The following is a 22,786-nucleotide window of genomic DNA, read 5'->3' as shown; positions in this document are numbered from 1 at the left end:
GCTCAATTGTATGATCATATGATTTGTTGGGAAAGCTTATGGATTTTTTGTTCTGTAATAGGGAACTTGAAGCTCCAGAGAGAACATATTCGCCCCCGTCACCTTTTCAAAGCAGCCGATTTGTAATGGGTCCTGCTTACCCTTCTTCAGCAGTACTTAGGTAACAAATCATGCAAACTTATAGCTTTATAATGTCTTACTTATCCGTTAAAGGGATCTCTCCTTTTTCCTCAAACTTGATCCTTTTGGGAACATTTGTTCATAAGGGTTTTTTTTGTGCATCTGTTGGCATATAATTTGTTAATTTTTATACATTTTTATAAAAATCAATATATCTTATAATGTATTATTGATTGCTATATTTTCTCTTAGGCCCATTGAGTCTTCTCCTAAAGCAGGTGACACCGGGCAAAAATCTTTCTATAGTGGTTATGATGCCCAAACTCATCAAAGGCCTTCTGCAGTCACTTCATTTCTTGATTCACAAAATTCTGGAGCTTACGTCCCTGCCAAAATTACGTCACTTCAAGACCTGAAAAGAACCAGACCACCTCAGTTACTGTCTACTGTGAAGATGGTGTGAGAAACACTAGAAGGGGCAGTACGAGGTAAGTTATTTTATCGCGTGTGAAGTATTATTTATCGGTAGCATTAAATTTGCTTCTTATTGCACATAACATGGTGAAACCTATACCTCTATGTCCACTGTATAGTTATTTTGTTATTAGATTTTATGCAGTGGTTGAAGTGTATTCTGTTGAACATTTAGTTTTCCTTCTTTTCTTCTTGTCTGTGCAGTCACTGTCAAGCCATTAATTCTTGTGAGGAATTGGCTACTTATATCGGAAAATGTTATATGCACATATTAACATAGTAATGTCTTATTCATAGGTTTTCTGCCTTCATATGGAATAATGTTTGATGGTAAAGGGAAAATAGGCGTTCATCTCTAATAATGTTGTCCTTGGAGGCAACGTGATGAAGATCATGAAAGGAACACTAACTGAGATCTTAGTTTCTAGGAGTTTAATTTGTTATTAGAGTTATCTTGGGATTAGGTTTTCTTTGGTCGGCTCTTTTTAAGTTTATGTTAGGGGTTCAGGAATTCCATTACATGCTTTTCTGGTTGAGCTGCATTGGACCTTATACTGAAGTATATAAGATTTTACACTGGACAATGTCATGAAGGATATACAATTTCTCAATTGCTTGAGTTACTTTCTCTGAAAGTAGTATTATACCTATTCATGGGCTTTTATATACTTAAGTTCCATCTTAATTTAAGGGAGGCCATATGTTTGGTGGCCAGTAATGAATTAAATGAGATTTCTTAACTCACCTTCACCCATCTATCAATTTTGTTCTAATCGTTCTATCACTTGTTCTACATGACAAATAGCATTTTTAAGACTTATTGTCTTCTATTGCAGTTTATTTTGAGTATCTAACAACTTTTGCTTTGTTTATTTGGGTAGGCCTTCAGATTCACTCTTCAATGATCATAGGCAGGCTGTACCTCAGAGGCCACGACCACCTTCTTTTTTCCCAGAAAACTATCATTCTGTTGACAATTTTGGTCCTTTTGTTGAAACTCAGAGGTATTTGTAACATAAACTGTGCCTTCTGTGTGTGTGGGCAGGTGCTTGTTACTGTGTATTTGTTAATGTCATGGAAAATTTAAGCATGTTGCTCGTACTCAAGCAATGCAAGTGGAAAGTTAGAATCCAGTAACAATTTCCACTGCACCTGGAGGATAAAAACATTGAAGGTTTTGTCTATTATGCACCATGTGCTATGACATTGCTATTGTAGATGTTGGTCGCTTTTGATGAAAAGTAGGGATAAAATCATGAATAATAGGTCCAAAATTATATGATCTGGTATATAGTTGAAACCGCAGATCTCTTAATTATAACATGTCTTGTGCTGCACCAGACTCCCATGGGATATTGTGCATTTGGACCCATGGTTGGGGTTAAGGTTTGGGATGCAAGTACCTTGACAACGTCTACCGGGATGGGCATATATCGGGACTATTAGGTAACCTGCTCTGAATATCCATACCGGATGGGGTTCGAAGCCCTTTTAACAGGCGTAGATGTGGGCTCATTTTGGGTTTAGGAGGCTTGCTTTGCCTTATCCCATGCCAATCATATAGTATCTTACTAAATACCTGTCTAAAAAATTGTCAAAATTGCAGTTTGCAGAGCTCTTTTGGTATTTATTTGGTTGCTCATTGTCGTAAAATGATAATAAAGAATATTACCATTGTTGGTTGAATGGTTAAAGTCATGTGCTTTTTATTAAGAGAATTTTCTGTTCATTTCATACATGCTCTAGTTAGTAGCACATAGTTTATCCTAAGATATGTGTAATTTTCCCGAGATTTATCTGATTATGCTGTGATTTGTCATACAGAACTGCCGTATCTCCCCCTGTATGGGGTAACCAGGTAAAGTTGCCGAGCAACTTTAGCAACTCATGGACTCGCCAAGACCAGCCTGCAGTCTTACCATATGATTCTAGAAAAAAATTTGCAACCAAGAATGTGGATGCTCAGGCCCCAAAAAGAACCAGGTCCCCACCTATACCATCTGCAGATGAAGTTTCCCAGGAAAATTCTCATTTTAGTCGAAATGATTCTAAAAGGTATAAGTAAAGCAAGCAGATTCTGAGTGTGATCAATATTTTAGCCTTTTCTTTTTGAGAATTTTTTGAATGTTACAATGAAAAATATCAATTTTTTTTTAGCCAAGATGGAAGAAGATAGCTTTGCAACTTAAAAGTAAATTTCCTTGAAGAATCTTAAACGCTAGAAGATTATGACAAGAACATCATTAACTCAATGAAGACTCAAGGAATGAAAGAAAAAATATAATTACCCTTTGCGACTCAATATGATTCAAAGATGATATTCCCCAATTGTGATGAAAGCGATTTTAAATTCTTAAGAAATATCAATGGAATCTATTCAACTGTATAATTTCAAGTTGATGAAAATATGGCATTATTAATCCTCAACACCCTTACCCCCACCAAGCAGAGAGAGAAGAACACTTATTTAGTTAAAGATTTTTCATTTGAGATCTTGGTATATGGAATTTCTTGATGAATTGTGGAAATGAAAATTGATGAAAGAGAGCTCCTAGGACTCTAGGAGATAAAGAGTATATTATTTGTCCTCTTTATTGCGTCTCTTTTGGATGATGATTTTTGCAATTCTCTCTCCTGCCCCCAACCTCAGATAAATAAATTATGGATTTTCCTTGTTCAGGCCTTCTCCATCACCTCCTAGATTGGGCACAAGATCAAATAATCTTTCCAAAGCTCCTGATTCCGAAACTCCTTATATGCCCCTGCCATCTGCATGAACTATTGATGATAAAACTGCTTCAACTAAGCCCACCAACTTTCCAGTTCCCAAAAGAACTAGATCACCTCCTTTGCCTTCAACTGATCAAGTCTTTCAGGGCAACTCTTCTGCTCAAGATGACATTGAACGGTAAATTGTTTTGTGCATTTGAATTCATTTGTCATTAACTAGTATTTTTCTTTAAAATTTTAGTTAGTTTCTTATTTCATTTCCCTCGTGATTTGCAGAGAAATGCAAGCCAAAGCAAAGCGATTAGCCCGCTTCAAGGTGGAACTTAGCCAACCTGTTGAAAGCACTTCTGGCATTGGAAACCAAAAGTTTTTTGTGAATAAGCATGATCAGCCTTTGACAGAAAGGCGAAAAACGTTGGGGGAACATTCTACGGACATGGCTTCCGATGGCAATGTTCTGCCTGATTATGAAGGACCGGAATCATCTACTATTATAATTGGATTATGTCCAGATATGTGTCCAGGTACATGTCTCTACTTTTTGATCAAGGTGCAAGCATTTTAATTATAGAAGCTGCAATGTTGAGGTCATAAGTCAATGCTAACTTCTCTCCTCTCTCTTTTATTTTTATTTTTGTTTTTATTTTATAAATATAAAATTGCTTTAAAAGAGCAGCAAGGGGTTGCAACATGTATAAAAAAAGAAACTAACAATTTCAAAATTAAAAAAACCTCATAGAATATTAGTCTTGTTGAATCATTCTTTGTTACAGAGAAAACTTCCATTCTGAAACTAAGAAATTCAGTCTATTTCACTCTCTTGTAATATGATCGTTTATCTAATTCCTTTATTCTGAATTTTATAGTTAGTAGTCCCATCTAGTTCTCTTCTATGTTGAAGCCACTAGCTGTCCTTGTTTTTCATGTGGAGGCTTCTAACAGTATATTAATTTAACTGAGTATATAGCCCGTGATAGTGGTGAAAAAGGTTTCTTGTAGTGACCCCACTTGAGTGGAACACAAGGCGTAGTTTGTTGTGTTGTTGTAGGCTTCTAAGAGTATATAAGGTTTTGAAAATTTGTATGATCTTATAATGAGTCAGATTCTTGTTCTGTATTCAGAATCTGAAAGAGCAGAGAGAGAGAGGAAAGGGGATCTTGATCAATATGAACGCTTGGATGGAGATAGAAATCAAACCAGCAAGTCCCTTGCTGTTAAGAAGGTACTCTATGAAGCTCTATTTTTCTTTTGGTACCCAAAAGAAAAATATATATACTATTGAGATATTTATCCTATTAGAGGTGGTATGATGGGTGTTCTTATATGATTCTTGCAGTATACTAGGACAGCAGAGAGGGAAGCAGACTTGATAAGACCCATGCCAATCCTGCAGATGACAATTGATTATCTTCTGTATTTGCTAGACCATCCTTATGATGACAAGTTTCTTGGTTTATATAACTTCTTGTGGGATAGGATGAGGGCAATTCGGATGGATCTGAGGATGCAACACATTTTTAACCTTGATGCTATTACCATGCTGGAGCAAATGGTATGTCCTTTTCCTATAGATTTAATCTCATTTTTCTCAAAGGTAAATTGGGGTCTCTTGACAACATGGTGTGTACTATTCTGGCACATGTTAGAATGATCACTCAATGGCGCTGAGTCAGATGAGGTGTAGGATGAAAAAAGTCTTCTTCTTGAATGACTAGTAGTCCATATTTCTATGTTGATACGTGTGTTGATGTGTATTTTATTTTTTGAATTCTTCAAAGTTTTGCTATTTGGGTTACTAGTAGTAACTAGGGTAGCCTTTATCTTTGCCACAGATTGACAGATTGCTTATAGTTGGTGACATGGGCTTAAGTTACTTCATTTTGTTCTTGAGTTCAGCCGCACTGCACCTTTTTACTTATATTTTCATTCATCTTCAATTCGTGTATTAATTGTTGTTTGTTGTGTTGAATTGACATTTGTTGGTTGCTAAAATGCCACTTAACTCTTTAGACAACTAAATGGTATTGTTGATTGCTGTGGGTTTCAGATAAGACTTCACATAGTAGCCATGCATGAATTATGTGAATATACAAAAGGAGAAGGCTTTTCGGAGGGATTTGATGCACACCTTAACATTGAACAGATGAACAAAACTTCTGTTGAATTGTTTCAATTGTATGACGACCACAGGAAGAAGGGAATGCAGGTGCCAACAGAGAAAGAATTTCGAGGTTATTACGCGCTTCTCAAGCTGGACAAACATCCAGGATACAAAGTAAGTCATCAACATTGGGCACTCCATTTTACTTTTTTTTGTTTCAATTCTTGTCCGTGTAAATAAAGATATCCGTGCCAGGTTGAACCTGCAGAGCTCTCGCTTGATCTTTCCAAGATGACACCGGAGATAAGGCACACCCCAGAAATATTATTTGCCCGTGATGTAGCAAGGTTGTTTTGCCGCTTGCATATGAAGTTACTGAATAAGACTACCTTCATATGACTGAATCTAATAATGGGTAGTATTTTTGTCCTTCCAGAGCCTGCAGAACTGGTAATTTTATAGCTTTCTTTCGACTTGCAAGAAAAGCGAGTTACCTCCAAGCATGCCTAATGCATGCTCACTTTGCAAAGGTATGGGTAATGGTTCCTTTGTGATCTTAATGCTTATGATAGGAATTTATATAATCAATTCTATTTAAAGCATGAGTTTTCTTTATGCATAGTGTTGTGAATAATGTATTGGAGTTAGTAAAAGCTCACGTTTCTACATATGGTGAATTTTATTGAATCATGCTCTTTTCTATGTTTTTGATGGGTATTACACTCAACTCAAGTTATCTGTGCATGCACATGTCTGCGCTGACTAAAATAAATTGTCTCATTGCCATGTTATCACGAACAGTTGCGAACCCAAGCACTTGCTTCTCTACATTGTGGTGTACAAAATAACCAAGGTATCCCTGTCACACATGTTGCCAAATGGCTTGCAATGGAGGTACTTATTCTTTGTCTTGATGCATACTGCCAAGCAATTTCCAATTTCTCTGTCTTTAAATCTATGCTTCATTGTCTGAAATCAGGAAGACAACATAGAAAACCTGTTGGAGTATCATGGCTTTGTGATAAAGGAATTTGAAGAGCCATATATGGTGAAGGAAGGGCTATTTCTCAACAGCGATAATGACAATCCAGTGAAGTGTTCGAAACTTGTTCATATGAAAAAGTCACGAAGGATAGTTGAGGATGTTTCGTCTCCTCATACAATAGTGTCATTACCTGCTGAAGAAGAAAGAGAGGTCCAGTTGGTTAAGGTCTACGAGAAGGAATCAAAACCTGTTCAATTCAATGGGACAGAAAGTCATGCCCAGGTCATTGATGAGGAAATGGATGATTATGAAGCCGTGCCATCCCCAAAAGATGGAACACAAGTGAAGCCCATGGTCAAACCATTAGTAATTGGTCAACAGAGTGAAGATGTCTTTCGGATAGATACCATAAGTCCCTTGGCACGGGATTTCTCCTTGGCACATAATTCCCCTAAATCTCAGCAAGCTAGAGTTGGAAGCACGGGTAAACCAAATTTTGATCCCGTCTTCCAAAACTCTCTGGAGAGAAAAACACATTCTGACACAAAAGCCGTTCCATTGGAAATCATGTCAGAAAGAGTTGGCCAAGAAAAAATTGCAAGTTTTGAATTTGATTCTGCTATGGAAAATTATGTCCCTCAGAAAGTGTTTATCGAAGATTTGGAAGATGAAGAGCATACAGATTATCAAGATGTTGAAACCGAGGAAGTTGAGCCTAGTTATCATGATGAGGAAGCTGCTGAGGCAAAACTCAAACTGATCTTCAGGTTGCAATTCTTTCTACTGATGTGACTGTAACTCTGGTGTTTTCTGTCCTATATCTCACTCTTCTTGCATTTTTTTGGGTCAGATTATGGAAGCGTCGTTCATCAAAGAAAAGAGAGTTACGTGAACAAAGGCAGTTGTCTGCTATGGCCGCGTTAAATTCACTATCGATGGGCCCACCAATTCGACAGAACATTGATGTAAGTATTATTATTGTTGGCATACCTCCTTTTGTCTTGTTGTCCCCCTCTTTTTGACTCATTTTAAGTATTATTATTAATGACTATACAATTAAACTATGCATTGACCATAAGAATTTTGCTATTGATCTTTTTAAACTGAAATATTTTGCTGAAGCTTCTAATTCTTTTTTCTTCTTATAAAGCAACCAAGCACTTCTGGTGTGTTCAACATCAACCGTGTTATGCATGAAAGATACGAAAGACATGAAAGATCATGGTCAAGGCTAAATGTTTCAGATGTGATAGCTGCTACACTTAATGAAAGAAACCCGGCTGCCAAATGTTTTTGCTGGAAAATAATTTTATGCTCTCAGACAGACAATCCAGATGGCGACAGGCTGCAACAATCGAGTCAAGTTGCTCATTTTACTGCAGGCTCCTGGTTGCATTCTAAGCTCATTCCTACCAGCAAAGGTGATGATGACGTAATAATTTCATCCCCGGGCCTGTCAATATGGAAGAAATGGGTTCCCAGCCAATCTGGTGGTGACACCACGTGCTGTTTGTCTATCGTCAGGGATGCAAAACTTGATGATACGAATGAGATATTATTAGGTGCAAATGCAGTTCTTTTCCTTGTATCTGGAAGCATCTCATTGGAGATCCAAAAGTTTCGGCTCCATAACCTTCTTATGTCTTTACCTTCTGGTTCCCAGTTACCCCTTCTAATCGTAATAGACTCGTATGAAGAAAATTCAGATTCTTCATCCATCATGGCTGAACGATTGGGGCTCCATGACATTGACAATTCACGGGTAAATAAAATTTCGGTTGTTTTCCTTGCGAAGAACCAGCAATTGGAAGAGTTTGATGGGTTTTTCAGTGATGAGCAATTGAGAGGGGGATTGCAGTGGCTCACATGCCAATCACCCTTACAACCTATTGTTAGTTGTGTAAATATGCGTGAACTGACTTTGACCCACTTGAATTCTTCGCTGAAGGTGCTTGACGAGATGAGCGATTATGAAGTAGGTCCGGACCACTGTATATCGGCCTTTAACGAAGCCTTGCATCAAACAGTGGGAAAGGTTGCTGCTGCAGCTGATGCAAATCCTGCCTCTTGGTCTTGTTCTGAGATTGCTTTGCTGGAGAAGACTAGCAAGGAGTATGAAGCGGTGAAATTATATCTGCCAGACATCGGATGGAGCTCGTCAGCAAGAATTGAATTGCTTATTTGTGCTCTAAGAGACTGTCGACTTCCTTCATTTCATGACGACATATCTTGGCTCTACAAAGGTTCTAATTTGGGTGAAGATATTGAAAAGCAGAAACAAAAACTTGAAGATTGCTTGATCAGATACCTTACCCAGTTGAGTAAAATGATGGGACTATCGCTGGCAACAAATGAGGCACGTGTAATGCTACAAAAGGGTGTGCGTCTTGAGCTCCATAACTCAACCTACTATATCATTCCGAAGTGGGTTATGATTTTCCAACGAGTTTTCAATTGGCGCTTAATGAGTTTATCCAATGGTGCATTCTCTTCTGCTTATATTCTGGAGCAGCTTGACACGGATATTTCAAAAACAGGTCTGGACATGCCGGGGATTCAAGGCATGGTATCTTCGTCTTGTTATTTAACTCACCCATCTCTAGATGAAATGGTTGAAGTTAGCTATGGCTCTTTTGCATCTAGCATGGGTCATACAGAAGACAAGGCTTTCCAGCCTCCATCCGCAATGGTTTCTAATGGTAGTATTGTACAAGCTACCAATGCAGCCCAAAATGGTAACTTGTCTGAGACAAACAATGACAATTATATAGAGCATGGATCAACTGAAACTAGCAGCAGGTTAGTGGTGGCCACGAGAGAAGCTGACAAACTGAGCAAGTTGTTGGAGCAGTGTAATATGTTGCAGGACAGGATTGATAACAAACTATCGATTTATTTTTAATGAGGTTGACTTTGGAAAGGCTACCAAGGACAGAGTGAAGAATGAAAAACATCTGCTAACGCCCATGGGAGAAGATAATTTTTAGTTCAACAACGAATATCTTGAATTTACAAGAAATTTTTCCCCCTGGATTCAGATCCTGAATGCCATAACTTGGTGAAGGCGATTCACAAGAGAATCGTGCACAATTCCGTATAGGCATGAAGTTTTGTATAATTATGTATTTTTGCCAAGGAGTTTTATCCTTTTAATGAGCTTTGTAATTTGTTGGAGCTGTTACTATGCAGAATGAGGAAATATAAGATCTTTACATGTTTATTGCCTATCATTGCCGCTTTTTGTTTGTAAAATTATACTTTTCATATTTCAATCAAATTTTACTTGATCTCACAATTAAAAACTCCAATTTATAACAATTTTTTAATGTTCTCACAAGGCCCACACGTGAGTACTTTTTGTTCAAATTTTTTTTATGATAAGTTACGAAATAATCACAAGTTAAAATATAAAAAATTAATTATTGCAATTAAAAGATAGAGCCAAAGCATGATTCAATTAAAACTTGAGGGTGTTATTGTTATTTTTTTATAAATGCATTTGTAGTTAGTATTAACAATTTGAATATATCATCCACAAACATTTTTTTAGACTGCGATATTTGCAAGCACCCACAAAACAGTGGAAGTGAGATATGAACAAAAGACCTCCTCGGGGTTTACTGTCGGTCTCACAAGACTCCAGGAAACAGCTACCAGCTCATGCTCATGGAGGGCTAGGGGTGGATAAAACTTCATTCACAAAGCACCTCTGTCACCCTTACTTTTTAACTTTAGGGTGCTAAGAGGAAATGCAAAGAGCAATTCATTCAGTGGCAACATAATTTGCTGTGAAGGAAATGGAATTACAAAAAAAAAAGAAAAGAAAAGCACAAGAAAAAGAACGAGAGAAATTATCACTTCAGGAATTTACGCGGTAAATAGTAAGAAATTTTACATCTAAATCTTAATAAACCTGTTCTCTTCCCACTTGCAAATGCAATAATACAATTACAAATGTCTTCACCTTCCTACTTTGTCTACATCACTCGTACAGTAATCTATGCAACCAAGTGGATTGAGAGTTAGAAGGCTGCAACTATTTCTTCTGTCTTCTGAGCAATCTAATCCATTTTTGCGCATATAATGATTAGTGTTGTCACAAGTTAGAGAGTTACCCTGCGAAATGGGATGCGCTACTGTGATCAATAAATAAAAAGATCTTGTCCGAGCAGACCTAATGGCATCTGTTCCGTAGCATACACCAATTTTTGATCTCCGGTTACCTGCAATAATGCATTTATTAACAATTTTCAAAAATTTACAAACATAAAAAAGTTGTTTCTATGTTTTTAAACAAGTTTTCATTCCTTCCTCACTTCTCCACCTCCTTTGGTCACCACCCACCACCAATCACCACCACTGGCGAGTCCCCCTCCACCTCTGACCACCACCCCATCAGCCGGCCACCACCTCTAGAGAGTCCAGTTCTCCTCCAGGCTCCAACCCCCTCAGGCCACCCCCTCCTTACTCGTTTCCAAAAACGGGTGTTTAAACAAGTTATTTATTTTTGTTTTTACCAAAAATAAACATAAATATGCTTAATGGTTTTAACGTTATCAAACAACACCAAAATTGCCTCTCTAGACACTCATTACTGATTCTCTTCTCTTGCAAAATAAATATAAAACTAAGGCAAGTAAGTACCGTTACAAACTGAATGAAACATGACAACTTAAGAAACTTGCTAAATGCCTTTCACTGGCTCAATCACTGCAAAGAGATGAAGAAAAAAAATAAAAAAATAAATTGGTTATAATAAACAAGGGACGATGTATAGAAAACAGACCTCAAGAAACTCACAATGTTAAAGGCTTGGGAAGTGCAGGAGATGGGGTGACTATTGCCGGGCTCAGATCTGTTGAGATATGCTGAAAAGAATGCATATCAGAGAAATCACTTCTCACTGATCGGAAAAATTCTGACCCTGGAGGGGTAAAAAATGTATCAGAACCTCCCCTTGCCAACTTCAGAGCAGCAGGGTGGGTATTAACTCCACCGCTTACATTAAAGATGTTGGTACCTGCCTATTACAACAGGAAGTTTTATTTTAGTCGTTCACAGATTACTCATTCTAAACTGCTACGATTGGCATAGATATCTTGAGTAGGGCCCTTACAAAATATAGGTCTCCCCTGATTATGATAATTGCATATATCACAATTGCTACTTGTAGACACTACTGTGGAGTGGGGCCCAGTAAAGAATTAGAAAAAGAGGTTAACAAGCGAAGGATTCATACATTAGACAATTCTTTGATGTGTACAATGATGATTGTAATATCATCTGTCCGAGTTTCATGCTGTAACCATTGTTTGTATGATTCTCCAGCAATAGCAGAACATGCATCTCGAGGATCTGTGTATCTTGAGACCTAAACAAATGGTGAAGGGAAAAAATGGAAAAACAGAAAGAGAAAAACAAAAATCAGAAAAATTGAGCAAGGAGTGCAACTATGGATAAAAAATAAGTCACAAGCGAAATGTTTAAACATCAAACCATAGTTCAAAATTCTAGGAAGGAAAAACACACACAAGTTCAGGAAATTATCTGATAAAAAAGTATAACAAGTGCCCGCTATTGATGTACCTTGTCAAAATAAACTATTTAAAGCAATCAATTGGTTTAGGGCCTTATCATATCAATTAACTTTCAAAAATAACATATTAATCAGGATTGAAGGCTGATTAGCTTTTTGATTCATATCACAAAGGAGATAAGCTTCTACAAGAGACTCAATCACCATAGTAACAAACTGATCAAAATTCAACAGCTAAACAAGATTGAAGTGAACAGAAAAATATGGAAGGTTACACACGATTAAGAAAAGATGATAGTATGCAATAAATAGTAACTAATTATAACAAAAGAACAAAATACCATTTTTGAATGTTGTTGAGGGTAATCACATACCATTTCCACAACAGTTTGGCTAGAGAGGAACTCGAAAACGCCATCACTTGCGACTACAAAGAACAGATGATTAGGTGTAAGCTGAACTGTTAAAACCTCAGGAAGTGCAATAACGCCAATCCTCTCTGCTTCACTATCCCCTACACTCGGCGTAAATGCAGTTCCGGGGTACATCGCATTTTGAACCCACAACCTCGGTGGATCAGCACCTTCAGTCTCTTCATCACCCCATGTTTGGATACTCGGATCGCTATTTCCTTCCACTTGATCAACAGTCAAAACCCTGGCCCCACAAAGCTTCACCCTCTCACATTCATCTTCCCGAAAAGGTGTCTGATTGTGAGACAGATCTTTGGAAATAACCTGATTCCCATCCTTACTGGCAATCACAGCTCTTGAATCACCCACATTCGCCACATAAAGCTTATCCCAATAACAAGAACAGTAATTGCAGTTGTACCACTCAGCGAATCGTCTATGTCACTATTATGCAGTTCCTCATTTGTTGATAAAAATGCAGAATTATAAGCTTTAACAGGATCATCTAACAATGCCGGGTCACCGGATAGAATTTCAATTAACCTATTCTTAACGAAATTCGAACATTCTGTACCGAAATGTCCATGCCCATCAAACACACCAAAGAAATGGACATTAGGGTTGCCTTGAATGTTTTTTTTGATACAGAAACTATCTTGATTTTCTTTATCAGGTGCATCTGGGTAGTACCCTCGTTGCGTGAGGGCTGAATACTCCAACCGGAAGTTTTTAGAAGGAACAAGAACAAAATCTAATGATCTATTTGCAAGTATATGTTTTCCATGGCAAGTATATTTACCCAAATCTTGAAATTCCCTGTTATCCCCATCTTGAAATTCGCTGTTATCCCCATCTAAAGATTTTGGGGATCGGCCACAACACTTGCCATGGACACAACCCATATTTTTTGACGCAACATGAGCAGCCTAATGAATCAAATTGAAATGCATAACTCCTAAGAGAAACCTTCAAAGAAATCCAATTCTTGGTGACAATTGGCCAAGTGGGTACTCCGTAGATTCAACGTTCTGGGGGTCACACAAGGATTTTTCCATAGAACCAACAAGAATTAAGGATCAAATAAACAAACCCTACAAGCAAAACACCCCCAAAAGCCGTGTCTTTGAACAGAATTAATGAATTATGCTTTAAAGATGATGATTGGCAACTGGGTTTTCCAAGAAAAGGGGTTTTGTAGAGAAGTTTCACAAAATTAGAATAACCCCTTCAACAAACAATGATCAAAGAGGAGGAGAATTTTGATTTGGTACAAAGAAACCCTTTTTTTGGGTAAGTAAAATTTTTTTTCGGTACGTAAGTACAAAGAAACTCGATCAAAAAAAAAAGTACAAAGAAACCCATCAAGGAAAAAAGGGCATGAAAAATCAAACCTTCAAAGGAATCCAATTCTTGGTTGAAAATGGCCGAGTGCGTACTTCAAAGAATCATCATTCTGGTGGTTACACAAGGTGTTTTGCATAGAATCAACAAGAATTAAGGATCAACAAAAAAAACCCTAGAAGCAAACCACTTCAAAAAACCCTGCTTTTGAACAGAATTATGGTTTACAGATGATGATTGTCATCTGGGTTTTCCAAGAAAAGGGGTTTTGCAGAGATGTTCCACAAGATTGGAATAACCCCTTTATCGAAAAATGATTAAAGAGATAGACTTTTGATTTGGTACAAAGGAGAAGGGCACAAAAAACCAACCCTACGAAGCAAAAGGTAGAAACTTTTCTGCTTTTGATTTGATCAAACTATGCTTTCTTCTCATTAGAGAGGGGAGAGGACGTGCAGGGGGGGATTGTTGTGGGGCCTACACAAAGATTGTACTCTTGCCAGTGGAAGATCAAAGGCTCAAAATTCAAATGAAATGAAAACTCGAGACAGAGAGAGGGAGAGAGAAAACAACAGAAAACGGTCAATTAGGGGTCGGATTGGGATTATGCTGTTTTTAATTTACGGAGCTGCTGCAGAGCTCATTAGAGCTTCTGCAGTACAGTTTTAATGAGCTGTCTAATAATAAAAGAAAAAATAAATAATAAAGTAAAAGCTAAAAAGAAAAAAAAGGAGACAAATTAAAATTCTATTAGAGATCTTTTTTTAGAGATCTAAATCATTTTTCTTTAATTTATTCATATTTTACTTTTTAAATAGAATAAGCTTCGTCGCTCGAATTTCCCCCCCTAATCCCCCGAATGTCGTTTTGGGCATTCTTTTTTTTTTTTTTTTTCAACGAGTCTGAGACAGAGGGAGAGGGAGAGGGAGAGGGAGGAAGAGGAAGAGAAAGAGGGAGAGGGAGAGAAGAGAGGGGAGCAGCAGCTCCGACCGCCTTCGACCGCCGTCGTCGCAGCAGCAGCTCCGATCGCCGATCGTCAGCTCGTCGCAGCCCTTTCGTCGCAGCAACAGCCCGTCGCCCGTCGCAGCCCGTCAGCTTGTCGCAGCTCCGGCCCCACCTTCGCCTCCTCCCCTGTGGTTTTTGGCTCCTTCTAGTCCTCCTCTTCCCTCCTCCTCCCTCCTCTTCTCTTCTCCTTCTCTGCTTCTGAAAAAAAAAAAAAAAAAAAAAAAAAAAAAAAAAAAAAAAAAAAATTAGGGGGATTCGAGGGAGCTCATTTTCGAGCTCCCTAGCATTACTCTTTTAAATAATTCCTCACCACTAATGACTATAGTTTACGTTTTTAGTTTATACTTATACAAATTTGATAAATTGATTTTTATTTATTTTTAGAAAAACATAAATTATAAACGTATTTGGTTTGAATAAAACATTTAAAAACATAAACTAAAAAATATATTTGTTCATACTTAAAATATTTATATTTATTTTTATTATTTATGACAATAGGATCACACACGTTATAATTGAAAAAAAATTAATTAAAAAATTAATTGAAAAAAAAATTAATTGAAAAAAAATTAATTAAAAAAAGTTATTTGAGAATAAAAATTAAAAACTGAAAACGTAAACTCATTTTTTGAGTTTACGTTTTTTTCTCAAATTTATAAACTGCAACAACCATTTATAAACCAAAAAAATTATCAAACAAATTTTTATAACAGTTTTTAAAATTTTTGTAAATATAAAATCATTAGACCCTATCAATATCGATTTTTTTTTTTTTACTCTTTACTAGTTTTAATCATTACTTTTAATAGTTTTTTAGTCGCAATTGCCACCCTAATCCTTCACTAACACCTTCACCATTTCTTACTCACACAATCTCCTCCCGCATACATACCCACCCCCATAAATCTCGCTCATAGCCCTCTCACTTGCGTCTTTATTCTCTCATATTCTTTTTTGTTGCAATTTCTTCGTCTTCTGCGATTACTCTTTCTAGGTGGTGGACAAGTAAGAAAGAGAAGCAAGATGGTATGCAAGGAAGGGAGAGACACTAGGTGGTAGCAAGAAGGGAGGAGGGGCTGGGGGTTTGTAGAAGGAGCTAAGGCCCTGTTTGTTTTGAGAGATATGAGTAGAATTGGGATTGAGATAGAGGTGGGACCTACTATATATTGTGTTTGTTTTTGGAGATGGAGAGGGGATTCATAATCCCAGGAGATTAGGATGGGTCTTGGTGTTGGGAAGGAGATTGAGATGGAGGAGGTAGATATGGTATTAAGAAATTAGTCCTATGGGATTAGATTTTTTTATTTTTTATTTTTTTTATTTACATGTTGGACATTTTTTTTAAACATTAATATTTAACGTTTTTGTATTTTTTGTTAAGTAAAAATCATAATTTATTTGTTTTAATATTTTATATTTCTTTTATAGGTTAATAATTTAACAATTCTCACATTAACAACTGCTATAAAAACAAACACAATTTTACTTAATCTCTTCACTATCAATCCCTTCACTAACAATTCCCGCACTATTAATCTCCTTACTATCAATTCTCTCCATTCTACTTATGAAAACAACGGGCCCAAGGGATTTGTGTCAAAGGTAGATAGGTAATAATATATACCAACATAATTTATATATAAAATGATATGATGTTTTGTGATTCTTTTATTTTAAACTAAAAATCTATTATTATGATATATAATTAAAAAAATGACCCATTAAAGTTTTATTTTTAAATCACTTTTATTTGTGAAATGGAAACAAAACCTTTCAAATATATATATATATATATATATATGTAGTGTTTTGGGAAATTGGTAAAAAGTTTAATTTTTTAGTTTTTTTTTAATCTATTTTGCCTTTTTATATATAAAAAATGTGAGAGGTGATGTGACTCAAAATAGATAAAAAAATAAAAGTTGATTTTTTTTTTTTTTGGTTCTCAAAAGATCCCTATATATTAATGTACGTCCATACCTTAGTATGGGAGAAATAATATTGGGATCAAATTTGAAATTAAGATATGAGAGGGGGGGGGGGGGAGGGGGGTTGAAATGTAGGTTTATTCATGGGATTAGCCATTAGGGAGGTTAGGATTATTAATTTAATGGGATCATGAGAGGGAGAGTGAGTGGAAAAAGGAAAAGATAATAGAGAGAAGTGAAAAAGTGAAAAAGTAAAAAATGTATAGGTAAAATATTTTTTAAAAAATACATCTCAATTATTGTCTTGTAATTTGAGCATATTTGAACCATTCAAATATTTTAATAGGATAAAAATATATTGAATATTCAAAACTTTCTTACTTTATTATATAGATTTTTTATGAAATGATAAATTATATATATTGACTTCAATCCGGCCCAAATTTTTTATGGTTTTTTTTTTACAACATATGAAACCTTGAAGAACACAATTTTTTGGGTCTTTTGAGGGCAAAAATAAAAAAATGGGCCAGTTATTTAGAGTTGGTATCTGGGCCAATGGGCCCATATTTATTATGTTGGACCAAATATTGGAAGTAATTACTAATTTCATTTCCCATAAAATGGGCTAGGTAGGAACAAAGTTTGGACACTAATTTCAACATTTTGCCAACATCTTCACAGTCCAACAAATCATATTTCTGGTCTGGGCCAAGGCTCAGGCCCACTTCAAGATTTTGATCTGTGACTTATAATTATTATTATTTTCTTAATACATCAAGAATCTGTGACTCATAATTATTATTATTTTCTTAATACATCAAGAATTTATCTTTGGTATCTGGGCAAATGGGCCCATATTTATTATGTTGGACCAAATATTGGAAGTAATAACTAATTTCATTTCCCATAAAATGGGCCAGGTAGGAACAAAGTCTGGACACTAAGTTCAACATTTTGCCAACATCTTCACAGTCCAACAAATCATATTTCTGGTCTGCGCTAAGGGTCAGGCCCACTTCAAGATTTTTGATCTATGACTCATAATTATTGTTATTTTCTTAATACATCAAGAATTTATCTTTGCTATAACTCGAAAACTAATAAGAATATTATATATGATCCATTTTTTTTTACAACTTTTTTATTTCATCGCATTCACGTCAAAACATAATTCTTCTTAGCCTCCGTTTGGGAAGTGAGTTGACTTTTTGACTTTTTGATTTTTTTGGCTATTTTAGCCTGGGCTAAAAGGTTTGTTTTGGGAAAGGCTTTTTGTCTTTTTGGCTTTTTTGACTTTTTTTGTGAGAGAATAATATAATGATTATGGGTTGAATGTGATATTTTATTTTTTGTGGCTAAAATAGTCTATTTTGTCTTTTGTGACTAAAATAACCAAAAAAGTCCTGTTTAACTCTTGCCAAACGGAGCCTTAATGTATTTTGTTATGTAATATGTTCAAAACATAAAAATCAATTACAAACGTCCAATTATGCAGAGACATGAAACAATGATATGAATTTAATGCTAAATATCAATTTTTTATATATCTGGCTTGGAAATGAAATTCTTATAATTATCAAAAAGAAAGAAGTCGAGAAGCAATTAAAGCTGATTAACAAAAAAGTAAGTTATGTTATTGTGTAAAATTGATAATTAATCCAAAGAAAGAAGTGAAATAGAATGTTAAGATTTCTCTTTTGAAGCCTTAAGAAGAAGAAGAAGAAGAAGAAAAAAAAAGTAAGAAATTTCAGGAGAATGAGAAGAAAGAGAAAGGACAAAACAAGAATAGAAAGAGAAATTGAGTGAGAGAGAGAGAAAGAGAGATAATAGGGTGGATTATCATGATTGTAACCAAACACACCATCTATGATGCATTCATTCGACACACATCAACCCCACATCCATAATCATCATCTACCATACATCACCAGGCATCATGCAATCCAAGTCATCCATCCATCATCTTAAACAATAATAATAACAATAATAAAAAAATCAACTAATTAGATTTTAAAAACGAGATACCTGATCTTTTGTGCTTTTACCTCAAATGCATTTTCAACCATCAAAATTGTCATATAATTAAATGGTTGATTGTGCATTTAGATAAACATTTAAAAAAAAAAAATACTTAGTCCTAAAATACTCTACTGTCCCTCTCTTTTGAATCTCTTTCATGTAATTCTTAAGTTGTATTTGGTTAGAAGATTTGAGAATGAATTTAAAAAAAGAAATGAAAAATGTATGTGAAATTAAATGAAATATAAATATATTTTATTCATATTTCATTTACTTTTTCTCTTTTTATTTCCTAATCTCTTTCTAAACCTTTCAACCAAACAAAGCCTTAGTGTACTACTTCTACTTCTACTTCTACTTCTGGCGAGTGGTAAACGTTTGAAACACAACGGTCCCGGCGGCCGGGAATTCATCCACCGTGCAACTTCGGCATTTCAATCCAAGTGGCTCGAGCGTGCTGGTGACACATGTCCACACCTCATGGCCGGTAGCACAGGTAGATGAAACCGACATTGTCCCTGGCCGAAAAACTTGCGCCACCTTCTTCAACACCTTAACAAGATCATCATGACCGTCGTAAACTGACCCAATGCACTCAAAGCTCGCATAGCTGAACCCATCCTCTGGTGTAACGTGAATTGTGGAGTACCGATCACTATCAACTCCATTCATCGAATACCCACATGGCTCAAATCCAAAGTCACACAAAATAGCATTCGGATTGATATCTCCGATACCTGTCATCTCCGTCATCACTTTTCCGGCCATATCACCCAATTTATTGTCGTCAGGACACTTAAAAAACTTCCTGGCCAGCACTCGGTCGAGCTCAGTCATGCAAACTTCAACAGTATATGACTGCTCAGACATTTGTATTATCATGTCAGATTTATTACTAGCAGTGAACACGTGCCATGAATGACAAGTCAACTTAGAAGGCATCACATTGGCTTTTCTATAGCAAACATGACTTGGCAATACATCTTCCAAGTACAACACTTCTTCTCCAAAACTAGTGTGAGGGTAAGGTTGTGACTTGGGAAAAATAAAGCTACCTCGGCTGTACCTACACCCGCACAAAGTCAGCCCCACATCACAACCATAGTCTACCAATGGACGGACAGATTTCAACAGCTGAGTGGTCCCACATGTCTTGATGATGATCTCATGGGGTACACAAATAGACTCGACTCAGACAACACATAAGAGTCCAAGTAGTGGTTCCCCACAGCTGATACTACGGTGCATTGCACCGCATGGAGCACTTTCTCCAGCGACTCGAAGTTTATCCGCCGGAGGCCCATTCCGGCGGAATTGTCACTGGAGAATCGGAGTTCTAAGCGCTTTTCGAAGCCTTCGAACCCAGAAACCGCCATTGAAAATGGAGAGAGATTAGAGATGATTGATATGAATAGGATTGAGTTTCAGAGATGGAAGAGAGTTGTGGTGTGAGATATAGAGGGAGGGTTGTGTGTGTATATATAGACAGAGAGAGTGGAGGAGAGAGAGAGGGCATGCGGGTGAGGGAACCAAGAATAATGATTGAGAGCATTTCTTCAATGGAAGATGATGGTTGGTTTTTGAGTGTGTGAAAGATCTTTCATCAGAGAGAGGAAGATACAAATGTAATTTATACCCACGCGCGTACTCTCGTTTTGAATTTGCTTAAGAAAATTCCAAGATTTTCTTGGTTGATATAATCATAACCCTTTTTTTTTTTGATTATGTACTACAACAATATGCTAGCTAGTTAACATTTTGATGTTGTAAAGGGGTCGCTGGAGGTTTAGAGACGTTCATGTTTTATTTGAATTATGGATTTTGATAAAAAAAAAAAAAAAAAATTGAGAGAAAAATGAAAATGATGAAAAAATAATAACTTAGTTATCGCTTACATTATATATATATATATATATATTTTTTAATCTAAATTCGTAATCTAAATATATTGAGAGTTTAGACTATAAGTTCGACCAAGTAGTCTAATTGAAGAGTCCGTCTATAGAAAGGAAAGATATGTTATTGGAAGTATGATATGGGCGTTGTAATTCGTTGCAATTTAAAAATAAAATTATAATTAAATTGTAAATAACGAATTAACAAATTTAATATCCATGACCAAACTTGTGTTCTTACTTTTTTTGTTTTTTTGTGTTTTTTTTTTCCAAGAAAATTGATGAGGTGAAAACAAGTCTGAATGATGAGGACAGCCTGGTCTTTTCTGAAATGGGCAGGTGGAGTGGGTATGTGGACATGCCCAAAAACACATCAATTGTTTTTTTGAAAACATAAAAAACAAAACAAAAGGATTTCATAGGCGTGGCAACTAAATTATGATAATATATCCATAAAATATTGTACGTGAAATCAAAGGCATTCACATCATATTTTTATGCTACACATACAATGTATTATCATCATTTTTTTTTTTATTTTTTTTTGTATTTATCAAAACACAATACTTGATCAAATTGTGTACTTCAATAACTTTGGTTCCCTTCATATGAACAAAATGTTGTGAAAAAGTGAAAAACATCTTTGCCAATGCACATATAAATGCATGCATATATAAATATATATAATGTATTCAACCCCCCTATTGGAAACATCTCAATCAACTAATTTTTGGCTTCGGTTGTCATCAAATTATGTAGTTTTGAACCGAAAAGCATGTTTATTTAGTTCACATCTCATTATTTAGACAGAAGAAGTATAAAACGTCATAAATGAATTTCTTACTTTATCTTATCTCAATATAAACAAAACACAAAACTTTTCTTTTAAATACAAAAATGTACAAAATACATCCATCTTAATAAACTGTGGGCGCTATTCCAGATTGCACACTTTTAATTTTGATTAAAAAAAATTATAAGATAAAGAACTAAAATTGAAAGGGAGAATATGTATTAAAGAGAGAGAGAGAGAGAGAGAGGGGTGGAATATGCAATGATGTGAAATTGTGAGTTTAGGAACCAAATTTGAAGTTAATAGAGAGGCATGAATTGATTGAGAATGTATATATGGGTTGCATGCCTGCCCACCCGCCAAACCACACAATCTCATGGCCTCTTTTTAAGAATTGGTTAAAAGTTAATTTTTTGATTTTTCATCTATTTTAAGTCATATTATCTTTTTATTTTTTTATATGTTTTTTTCAAAAAAGTTAAAAAAACTTTGATAGTACAGTTCGTTCCAGTGAATGGATCGGACAGGTCCAAACTCCTCAGGCCCACGTCCAAATGATGAAGCCCACCGGATAACCTGCAAACAAGTTCAACAGGGAACGGGATAGTCCCCCAGTGAACCCTCCGACGAACAAGTTAGGAAGAAGGGTAGAGTATATAGGGAGAGATTAGGGATAAAAAGTTTAACCTTCTTCTTGCCTTCAACGTTTGCTTATATCCTTTGGTAATCATTTCGCTGTCTCTTCCGACCTGCCCTCCTCGCCGAAAGTCTATGTTGTAGCTTACCTCGTTCAGGGTAAGGGGACCCTGTTCCGACAGGGAGGTATTGTCGTAATAAATGTTGTGACGCGCTGCATTAATGGTGATGTGCAGTGGCAATAACTTTGCAGATCTTTGTCTGCTGATGTGGCTCGTCCTTCACCCGCCACGTGCCTGAATGCCATTGGTTCTTTATGCCATCTTGGATTCCAGCTATTCTGGACTTCATCGGCTGGGTTATGTATTGGGCTTCGATTGATGGGCTTGGGTTGTTTATAGTGGTTCATGGCCTTTGTGGGCCTATCCATGTCAGTAGTCCCCCATTCCCGAGTGCAGCTTTAGTCCAATGAAGGGAATATGTATGAGGAAGATGAGTCCGACCGGGATGGGCGGCCGAGTTGGTGGACCGAGTGTGAAATGGTCCGACTGTGGGGATGGCTGATCGCGCGAAGGCCGAGCGGAAAGGAAGACCGTGAGGAGGGCTGACCGCACGAAGGCCGAGCGGAAGGGCCGACCGTGAGGAGGGGCGACCGTGCGTGATGGCCGAGCGGGAGACCAACCGGGGGGAGGGGCGACCGCGCGCGAAGGTCGAGCGGAGGTTCGCGGGGAGGGCTGATCAGGCGAAGGCCGAGCGGAAGGGCCGACCGTGAGGAGGGGCGACCGCGCGCGAAGGCTGAGCGGA

At 36.6% G+C, this 22,786-nt stretch overlaps 2 protein-coding genes and 1 pseudogene across 5 annotated transcripts; 1 reads left to right on the top strand and 2 right to left on the bottom strand.

The window, feature by feature from the left end:
- The first annotated feature begins 469 nt into the window (after positions 1-469).
- Positions 470-9,640, top strand: LOC145792775 (SAC3 family protein B-like). Of its 3 annotated transcripts, XM_082874224.1 has the most exons (14): positions 470-608; positions 1,476-1,598; positions 2,419-2,649; positions 3,275-3,502; positions 3,601-3,848; positions 4,446-4,546; positions 4,661-4,876; positions 5,372-5,599; positions 5,681-5,772; positions 5,862-5,955; positions 6,227-6,319; positions 6,405-7,177; positions 7,261-7,375; positions 7,561-9,640. In XM_082874224.1, exons 5-14 carry the CDS (start codon positions 3,605-3,607, stop codon positions 9,310-9,312), a joined length of 3,708 nt encoding a protein of 1,235 aa, XP_082730350.1. In that variant the 5' UTR covers positions 470-608; positions 1,476-1,598; positions 2,419-2,649; positions 3,275-3,502; positions 3,601-3,604; the 3' UTR covers positions 9,313-9,640. The 3 variants fall into 3 exon arrangements, with proteins under 3 accessions (XP_082730350.1, XP_082730351.1, XP_082730352.1); XM_082874225.1 differs by lacking the exon at positions 3,275-3,502; XM_082874226.1 differs by lacking the exon at positions 6,227-6,319.
- A 614-nt stretch (positions 9,641-10,254) lies between these two features.
- Positions 10,255-13,887, bottom strand: LOC114275166 (putative protein phosphatase 2C 35). The gene is given in 7 exon segments (XM_082874227.1): positions 10,255-10,633; positions 11,055-11,120; positions 11,211-11,434; positions 11,650-11,781; positions 12,321-12,751; positions 12,754-13,387; positions 13,751-13,887. Coding segments are annotated over 5 exon segments (1,302 nt in total). The 5' UTR covers positions 13,262-13,387; positions 13,751-13,887; the 3' UTR covers positions 10,255-10,633; positions 11,055-11,113.
- Positions 13,888-18,868: 4,981 nt separating this feature from the next.
- Positions 18,869-20,405, bottom strand: LOC114274750 (S-adenosylmethionine decarboxylase proenzyme 4 pseudogene; annotated as a pseudogene). The gene has a single exon (XR_014331713.1). The product of XR_014331713.1 is annotated as an S-adenosylmethionine decarboxylase proenzyme 4 pseudogene (transcript).
- Positions 20,406-22,786: the final 2,381 nt, after the last annotated feature.

The sequence above is a fragment of the Camellia sinensis genome, chromosome 6 (genome assembly GCF_055761805.1).
Source record: "Camellia sinensis isolate YWXY chromosome 6, ASM5576180v1, whole genome shotgun sequence".
In the NCBI taxonomy this organism is placed as follows: Eukaryota; Viridiplantae; Streptophyta; class Magnoliopsida; order Ericales; family Theaceae; genus Camellia; species Camellia sinensis.
Note: the sequence above shows the minus strand (reverse complement) of the source record. Positions and strands in the feature narration are given on the sequence as shown.

Bases quoted from the DNA above. Each gene is read 5' to 3' on its own strand.
- LOC145792775 (XM_082874225.1), top strand. From the start codon at position 3,605: ATGCAAGCCAAAGCAAAGCGATTAGCCCGCTTCAAGGTGGAACTTAGC. The intron at 5,600-5,680 runs GTAAGTCATCAA...TATCCGTGCCAG, and splicing joins ACAAACATCCAGGATACAAA to GTTGAACCTGCAGAGCTCTC. The intron at 6,320-6,404 runs GTACTTATTCTT...GTCTGAAATCAG, and splicing joins CCAAATGGCTTGCAATGGAG to GAAGACAACATAGAAAACCT.